A 10000-nucleotide genomic window follows, 5' to 3' on the forward strand; every position below is an offset into this window, starting at 1 on the left:
AACGTTTACTCACAGCGTGCTCATAACCACATTCTAACTGCCAGCATACAACAACGCTTCTCAGGGCTACCGCGCATGCTCGTAACTATGGTTGCATGCTGGGTAGTGTAGTTGTTATATTTGCTAGCTCATAACAGCACATTGAGAGACACGCTTACGCGCTTAATTCAATACTCGCCGTCATTCCGGGTGGATTGACAAAAGACCTCCAGCCGCTAGATATTGGTGTCAACAGGGCATTCGAAGCTAGACTGCTAACTGCGTGGGAACAATGGATGACAGAAGGCGAACACACCTTCACTAAGACGAGGAGGCAGCGCCAGACGACGCCAACATCTGCCAGTGGATCGTAAATTTGCCCAACTTTTCACTTCGGACACCGAAGACGAAGGATTTACGAATGAAGAATAACTTCAGAAAGTGAGCGCTATGTTTATTTTGTGTGTTGTGACATTAACGTTCGAGCAACATTATGTTGCTATTGCTCTGCACTATTTTGAATTTTACTATGTTTGTGATTGCACATTTGCGTACATTTTGGGAGTGAACAGAGTTGTTAGAACGCTGGTTTGTAATATATTATTAAAGTTTGACTGACCTATCTGACTGTTTTTTTGACATTCCTTTTAGCGCAGCGTAGGCGCGGCTTATAGTCCGGGGCGGCTTATTGGTGGACAAAGTTATGAAATATGCCATTCATTGAAGGTGCGGCTAATAATCCGGTGCGCCTTATAGTGCGGAAAATACGGTACAGTGTAAACATTTCAACAAAAGTAAAAGTATTGCTTATTTTGCTTAATAACACAACAATGATAGTATGATTAAAGTGAAAGTTAATTGTTGGTTTGTACATAGTATATGTAACTGTTAATGTTGTAAAAGGTATTTGCACAACTAATTAACGTTAGCGTTTGTGACACGTCTTGTGCTGTGGGGTTCTTTCAGGACCGACAGACGGCTTTGCCAGGTTTACAATCTTTTAATTTTACACAGTCTTTTCTCTTCCAACTGCGCGGATCGCGCACCTGGGCACGATTGCAGCGTCGCTCCCGGCACGCCCCGCCTCGCCGCTCGCTCGCCGCCGCCGCCGCCGCCTCTCCACAGCGTTAAAGAGGAGCGCGTCTTTGTAAACACTGAACAGGCACGCCAAACGCGCCTCTCAGAGCGAAACGGTGCTTTAGTTTATGAATTTACAACGCAGATACAAATGACACATTCATGTTTTTGTGTAATAATGACAACGTATACGCACGCGGACGATTGACTTGTTGATGGTGATGGCAAGAACGCTGTCGGGGGTTTTCTTTTCAAATGTTCGTTCATAGCCGTTGTGCTGCTACGATAGGCCATTGGACTACGTCGACGCGTCGTTTCAGCCTTACTCTTGAGTACACGAGGGGTGTTGGTCTTCCTGCAAAACTAACTAACTCTTGAGTACGCAAGGGGTGTAGGTCTTCCTGCAAAACTAACTAACTAACTCTTGAGTACGCGAGGGGTGTAGGTCTTCCTGCAAAACTAACTAACTAACTCTTGAGTACGCGAGGGGTGTAGGTCTTCCTGCAAAACTAACTAACTAACTAACTCTTGAGTACGCGAGGGGTGTAGGTCTTCCTGCAAAACTAACTAACTAACTCTTGAGTACGCGAGGGGTGTAGGTCTTCCTGCAAAACTAACTAACTAACTCTTGAGTACGCAGGGGTGTAGGTCTTCCTGCAAAACTAACCAACTAACTCTTGAGTACGCAGGGGTGTAGGTCTTCCTGCAAAACTAACTAACTCTTGAGTACGCAGGGGTGTAGGTCTTCCTGCAAAACTAACTAACTAACTCTTGAGTACGCAGGGGTGTAGGTCTTCCTGCAAAACTAACCAACTAACTCTTGAGTACGCAGGGGTGTTGGTCTTCCTGCAAAACTAACTAACTCTTGAGTACGCAAGGGGTGTAGGTCTTCCTGCAAAACTAACTAACTAACTCTTGAGTACGCGAGGGGTGTAGGTCTTCCTGCAAAACTAACTAACTAACTCTTGAGTACGCGAGGGGTGTAGGTCTTCCTGCAAAACTAACTAACTAACTCTTGAGTACGCAAGGGGTGTAGGTCTTCCTGCAAAACTAACTAACTAACTCTTGAGTACGCGAGGGGTGTAGGTCTTCCTGCAAAACTAACTAACTAACTCTTGAGTACGCGAGGGGTGTAGGTCTTCCTGCAAAACTAACTAACTAACTAACTCTTGAGTACGCGAGGGGTGTAGGTCTTCCTGCAAAACTAACTAACTAACTCTTGAGTACGCGAGGGGTGTAGGTCTTCCTGCAAAACTAACTAACTAACTCTTGAGTACGCAGGGGTGTAGGTCTTCCTGCAAAACTAACCAACTAACTCTTGAGTACGCAGGGGTGTAGGTCTTCCTGCAAAACTAACTAACTCTTGAGTACGCAGGGGTGTAGGTCTTCCTGCAAAACTAACTAACTAACTCTTGAGTACGCAGGGGTGTAGGTCTTCCTGCAAAACTAACCAACTAACTCTTGAGTACGCAGGGGTGTTGGTCTTCCTGCAAAACTAACTAACTCTTGAGTACGCAAGGGGTGTAGGTCTTCCTGCAAAACTAACTAACTAACTCTTGAGTACGCGAGGGGTGTAGGTCTTCCTGCAAAACTAACTAACTAACTCTTGAGTACGCGAGGGGTGTAGGTCTTCCTGCAAAACTAACTAACTAACTCTTGAGTACGCGAGGGGTGTAGGTCTTCCTGCAAAACTAACTAACTAACTCTTGAGTACGCAAGGGGTGTAGGTCTTCCTGCAAAACTAACTAACTAACTCTTGAGTACGCAGGGGTGTAGGTCTTCCTGCAAAACCAAAGTGAATGCGTGAGTCAAGTAACCCAAATAAAATAACTTGGTAAAAAATTGATTGCGTTTGATGTCTAATTATTTAATTGTTAAGCATCGTTAAAATGAACAGTAATATAACTTTAACTTCCATATTTCCTTGAATTTTCAACATATGAAACCTTTTTGTAAAAGGCAATCTCAAAACAATTAATGTGCATTTAATTTATTACATCAAAAAAAATAAAAAGATTTCCTATGCAGCTTTCTACAAACTAGTGATGGGTTGATGAGGCGTCATGAAGCGTTTCGACACATTGCAAAACTGTATTGATACTGTGTCGATACTGTGTCACTAAATACTGACATCTGCTGGACATTAAAAATCCCTACAGGCAACCTATGGACCGACTCAACTGACACTGATTTGATGACCTAGTACAGTGGTTCTCAAATGGGGGTACGCATACCTTGAAGGTATGCCAAGGGGTACGTGAGATTTTTTTAAAAATATTCTAAAAATAGCAACAATTCAAAAATCCTTTATAAATATATTTATTGAATAATACTTCAACAAAATATGAATGTAAGTTCATAAACTCAGTGAAGCACAAGCTCAGGTTTGTCACTAAAATGTCTGTCAAAAAGAAGTGTGAAAAGAAATGCAACAATGCAATATTCAGTGTTGACAGCTAGATTGTTTGTGGACATGTTCCTTAAATATTGATGTTAAAGATTTTTTTTTTTTGTGAAGAAATGTTTAGAATTAAGTTCATGAATCCAGATGGAGCTCTAATACAATCCTCAAAGAGGGCACTTTAAGTTGATTACATTTATATCTTTTTTTTCCAAATAGTTCAAGAAAGACCACTACAAATGAGCAATATTTTGCACTGTTATACAATTTAATAAATCAGAAACTGATGACATAGTGCTGTATTTTACTTCTTTATCTTTTTTTTTTCAACCAAAAATGCTTTGCTCTGATTAGGGGGTACTTGAATTTAAAAAAAAAATTCACAGGGGGTACATTGCTGAAAAAAGGTTGAGAACCACTGACCTAGTATATACAATAATATAAACCAAGTCATTGTATTTCATTTAGGATTATTTCATAACTTCATTTAAATAAAAATATATTTTTTGTCTTTTTTAGATACAGTCAATAAATAATGTGAACATGTATCATAACATGGAAATCTAAAAGAACGTGTTGTGAATGAGGATGCTTTTTTTTTTTTTTTTTACACATTTTTTAAATTTATTTTTTTAGCAGTTTCTCCAACGTATTCAATTTTAGACGCTTTCTCTTCTTAGTTATTATTTCTCCGGCTGTAGAAAATACCCTTTCACAGGGCACAGAGGAGGCGTCAGTGCAGGAACATTCAGAAGGGCGACACTGCAGCGCTCCAATAAAACACACTCAGATCTTCTGTTTCTAGCCGATACTACATAAAAAAAATTACGTAAAATAACGCAGATGGCAAAACAATACTTAAAACAAATCAAATCAACTTTATTTATAAAGCACATTTAAAATTTACCACAGGGCTCTACAATGGACAGGTTAAAAGATAAAACGAGTACCGAGCAAACACAACACAACACAAACAGAACACGATAAAAAATAAATAAATAAAATAGAATAAATAAAAACAGGTTCACAGCAGGTGTATTATGGGGCACCATTGCAGGATGGATATCACTCAGTGTTAAAAGCCATGGAATAAAAGTATGTTTTTAAGAGAGATTTAAAAACAGGAAGAGAGGAGGCTTGTCTAACACTCAGGGGTAGGTCGTTCCAGAGCTTGGGAGCAGCAACGGCGAAAGCTCTGTCACCTCTAAGCTTCAGCCTTGTGTCAGGGACCGTCGACAGCAGCTGATCGGCTGATCTTAAGGATCGGGTGGGGCAGTAAGGCTGAAGGAGGTCGCAGAGATAGGTTGTTTAGACATTTAAAAACAAAAGGAGTTTAAAATTGATTGGATAACGCACAGGGAGCCAGTGAAGGGACGCTAAAATAGGGGTGATGTGCTCACGTCTGCGGGTCTGTGTTAGCAGACGAGCAGCAGAGTTGTGCACGAGCTGCAGGCGGGCGAGGGAGGCCTGGCTAATTCCTACATACAGGGCATTACAGTAGTCAAGACGAGTCGAGATAAAAGCGTGGATTCATTTCTCAAGATCATGTCCTGATAGAAGCGGTTTCACTTTCGCTATTTGGCGTAATTGATAAAAGCTTTTTTGTACGACGCTGCTGATTTTTTTTTCGAATTTAAAATCTGAGTCGAACTTTACCCCCAGGTTTGTGACACAGTCGCTGAGATACGGGGTCAAAACAACACTAAAGGTGTTAATAAATGATCAACTTAATGCAGTGTTGTCACTAGGATAGTATCTCCTCCCCATGGATGACAAAAATACATAAAACAACAACAAAGGTGTTACAAAAAGATCAAATCCACGCAGTGTTGCCGCTAGGATAATGTCTCGTCCCCATGGATGGCAAAACAACACTAAAGATGTTAAAAAAGGATCAGCTCCATGCAGTGTTGTCTCTAGTTCCCACAGATGACATCAGGGGCAGGTGTGAGGTGGCGTCTCAAAAACAATGATTGCATGTTTACACTGACTTCATGTTTCAGGATTAAAGGGTATAGCTCAGTTGGTAGAGTGGCCGTGCCAGCAACTTGCGGGTTCCAGGTTCGATCCCTGCTTCCGCCATTCTTGTCACTGCCGTTGTGTCCTTGGGCAAGACACTTTACCCACCTGCTCCCAGTGCCACCCACACTGCTTTAAATGGAACTTAGATATTGGCTTTGACTATGTACCGTATTTTCCGCACTATTAGCCGCACCTAAAAACCACAAATTTACTCAAAAGCTGACAGTGCGGCTTGTAACCCGGTGCGCTTTATATATGGATTAATATTAAGATTCATTTTCATAAAGTTTAGGTCTCGCATCTACGGTAAACAGCCGCCATCTTTTTTCCCCGTAGAAGAGGAAGCGCTTCTTCTTCTACGGCAAGCAACCGCCAAGGTAAGCACCCGCCCCCATAGAAGAGGAAGCGCTTCTTCTTCTACTGTAAGCAACCACCCGCCCCCGTAGAAGAAGAAGAAGCGCGCGGATATTACGTTTCATTTCCTTTGTGTGTTTACATCTGTAAAGACCACAAAATGGCTCCTACTAAGCGACAGGTTTCCGGTTCATGAAAAGACGCAATCTCTCCATCCGCACACGGACTACTATTTCACAGCAACTGCCTAAAGACTTTCAAGAAAAGCTGGCTACTTTCCGTGCATATTGTAAAAACAAGATAGCTGAAAAAAAGATCCGGCCAGAGAACATTATCAACATGGACGAGGTTCCACTGACTTTTGATATTCCTGTGAACCGCACTGTGGATACAACGGGAGCACGTACGGTGAATATTCGCACCACAGGGAATGAGAAGTCATCCTTCACTGTGGTTCTAGCTTGCCATGCTAATGGCCAGAAACTTCCACCCATGGTGATATTCAAAAGGAAGACCTTGCCAAAAGAGACCTTTCCAGCCGGCGTCATCATAAAAGCTAACTCGAAGGGATGGATGGATGAAGAAAAGATGAGCGAGTGGTTAAGGTAAGTTTACGCGAAGAGGCCGGGTGGCTTTTTTCACGCAGCTCCGTCCATGTTGATATACGACTCCATGCGCGCCCACATCACGCTGGTTTTAATATATTATTAAAGTTTGACTGACCTATCTGACTGTTTTTTTGACATTCCTTTAGCGCAGTTAGATGCGGCTTACAACACGGGGCGGCTTATAGGTGGACAAAGTTTTGAAATATGCCGTTCATTGAAGGCGCGGCTTATAACCCTGGGCGCCTTATAGTGCGGAAAATACGGTATTTTGTTGTGGCGATGCACCATGGCAACATATTAAACGCCACACCTTTTTTAAAAATGTGTATTTTCATGTGAAAACCAAATAAGGTATTGTAGCGTCCAGAAGAAGACGCTCTTTTTAACTCGTATAGCCAATCTTGCTGGATGCCAACAAGCGGGTCACCAAGGTGTTTTCTTTTTGTTCCCTTGAGGTGTGGACGTGAGCATGAACACACACCTGAAGGCGGTGAAGATGACACTGAAGAACCGGGAGCCCACCCAGCTGGAGTCTCTGAGCATCCGTGGCAACAACATCCGCTACTTCATCCTCCCTGACAGTCTGCCGCTGGACACGCTGCTGGTGGACATCGAGCCCAAGATCAAGTCCAAGAAGAGAGAAGCGGGTAAGAACACATACCCTTTTCACCTGACTTACCTACATTTCTCCCCCAATACAACTTTTTGGACTAAAACGTCTTCATCACCTAAAAGTATCTTTCAAGGAATACAAATACGGACAATTATTTTCACTTGCAACATTGAACTTGTTTTTATCTTTTATTGGTAAGACATTTAGAAAATATGAATAAGAGATTTAATTTGCATTAGGGAAGGAACCATGTTTCATTTCAAGGTTATTATTAATACATCATTTGTAACATTTCTTAGTCATGGTAGATACATTTTACACTTTTGTAATTACATGTCCAACGTTAACTTTGTACTCAAACCTCCACAAATATATATCAAATAAAATAAGGGGAAATAAATCAATCAATGTAAACTAGATGAGGCAGTTCCTGAAGGAATTGCGTGTGAATGCTGAAGTTGAAGTGAAATGCTAAGGCTGCAGCTAACGATTATTTTTCTATCGATTAATCTATAGATTATTTTTTTCGATCAATCAGTTAATCTATAGATTATTTTTTTCGATTAATCTATAGATTATTTTTCCTTTTACCGATTATTTTTTTTATTTAAAATGAAGAGGAAAAAATAAATGTAGGCCAGTTTTTTCAAAAGGCATGGCTTTTATTTACAAAAAAAAAAGTATGGCCACTCAGTCAACATTGACAACAACATGACAAAATATTCTGTAACAATGTAAACATTTAAAACTTTTAACATTTAACAAAATTAAAAGTAGCTTATTTGCTTTTTAATGTGCAAATATAAAAGTAAACATCCAGTGCAAATCTTAATATTCTGGAATAGTATAAGCATTTCAAAAGTAAAAGTATTGCTTATTTTGCTTTAAAATGTGCAAAAATAAAGATAAACATCCAATACAAAAAAGTGCAAAACGGAAATATTCTGTAACAAGTGTAAACATTTCAACAAAAGTAAAAGTATTGCTTATTTGCTAAAATGTGCAAAAATAAAGCTAAACATCCAATACAAAAAAGTGTACAGTGTAAACATTTCAACAAAAGTAAAAGTATTGCTTATTTTGCTTAATAACACAACAATGATAGTATGATTAAAGTGAAAGTTAATTGTTGGTTTGTACATAGTATATGTAACTGTTAATGTTGTAAAAGGTATTTGCACAACTAATTAACGTTAGCGTTTGTGACACGTCTTGTGCCGTGGGGTTCTTTCAGGACCGACAGACTGAACGCCAGACGGCTTTGCCAGGTTTACAATCTTTTAATTTTACACAAAGTCTTTCCTCTTCCAACTGCGCGGATCGCGCACCTGGGCACGATTGCGGCGTCGCTCCCGGCGTGCCCCGCCTCGCCGCTCGCTCGCCGCCGCCGCCTCTCCACAGCGTTAAAGAGGAGCGCGTCTTTGTAAACACTGAACAGGCACGCCAAACGCGCCTCTCAGAGCGAAACGGTGCTTTAGTTTATGAATTTACAACGCAGATACAAATGACACATTCATGTTTTTGTGTAATAATGACAACGTATACGCACGCGGACGATTGACTTGTTGATGGTGATGGCAAGAACGCTGTCGGGGGTTTTCTTTTCAAATGTTCGTTCATAGCCGTTGTGCTGCTATGATAGGCCATTTCCGCTCGACACAGTGTGCATACAACAACATTATTAGGCCGTTTATTGAAATACTCCCACACTTTTGATGACTTTTGGCGTGGTTTTTTCCCCTCGCTCGCATCGTCTGCTTTGCGCTCCGCCATGACAGTAAAGTAGAGTGACGTAAATATGCGACGCGCCGACGCACAAAAACGGCGTCGACGTATTTACGTAACCGATGACGTCGACTATGTCGACGCGTCGTTTCAGCCTTAGTTGGAAATAAGGTTAGAAAAAAACAGGAATTCCTGGAATTTTGTTGGATGTGGAAAAATGGTAGTTTGAATGTCCAGGATGAATTGAAGGTGGAATGTTTTGAATCGGTTGAAAATGTGGCAATTGTGGACGTTTGAAAAATGGATAATTCATTTCGAATGGGGAAAATGTCCCTAAAAACAGGAAATTCTAGGAAATTCGGGATAATTTTTTTTAGAATTGTTGGAAGGGAAGAACACAATTCCTGAACAGGCTGAATATTTTGAAGTTGTAACGGTTAGAATTGGTTAAAAAATGTGGGAGTTGTGGAACTTAGAAAAATGTCCCATTCTTTTCAATGGAAATTTCGGGAAAAACAGGAATTCTTTTGGAAAATGCTTAAAACGTGAATGAGTTTAAAGGGTTGGTGTTGGAATTTTTCAAATCGGTTGAGAAATGTTGAAGTAGTAACATTTTTTAATTGAGAAATAGTATTATTTAATATCGGGAAAACCCGGGAATTTTTCCAGTTAAAAAAACAACTTTCTTTTTTTGTCCTGACTATGAAAAATGTTTGGACGGTGGAACGGTTCAAGTGGGTTGAAAAATGTGGAAGGAGTAGTCGACAGAAAAAAGGGTTTGAAAATACGAGATTTCTGGGAATTCCTGGAATTTTTTTAAACTTGGAAAACTGATGATTTGAATGTCCAGGATGAGTGGCATGTGTTGAAGGTGGAATGGTTTGATTAGGTTGAAAAATGTGGAAATGGCTGAAGTTTGAAAAATGGCCAATTAATTTTGAGTGGGAAAAATGCCCCGGGAAATCTGGGAATTTTTGGAATTTGTCAAGGAAAAGCCCGCAATTCCGAAATAGGCTGAGCAGTTTGAAGTTGGAACACTTTGAATGGGGTGAAAAATGTGGAATGTAGAGCGCACCAAAATCTGGAGAGGAATAATACAAACCCCGTTTCCATATGAGTTGGGAAATGGTGTTAGATGTAAATATAAACGGAATACAATGATTTGCAAATCCTTTTCAAGCCATATTCAGTTGAATATGCTACAAAGACAACATATTTGAT

The 10000-nt window shown here is 40.5% G+C and overlaps 1 protein-coding gene across 1 annotated transcript in view; it reads left to right on the forward strand.

Moving 5' to 3' along the window:
• snrpd1 (small nuclear ribonucleoprotein D1 polypeptide) overlaps positions 1-10000 on the forward strand; it is a 19209-nt gene that overhangs the window by 2554 nt on the left and 6655 nt on the right. The window contains exon 3 of the mRNA XM_061931354.2: positions 6897-7088. Within this exon, the coding sequence (XP_061787338.1) occupies positions 6897-7088 (192 nt within the window). The remainder of the gene's footprint in view (positions 1-6896; positions 7089-10000) is intronic.

Source organism: Nerophis lumbriciformis, linkage group LG37 (assembly GCF_033978685.3).
Source record: "Nerophis lumbriciformis linkage group LG37, RoL_Nlum_v2.1, whole genome shotgun sequence".
Taxonomy (NCBI): Eukaryota; Metazoa; Chordata; class Actinopteri; order Syngnathiformes; family Syngnathidae; genus Nerophis; species Nerophis lumbriciformis.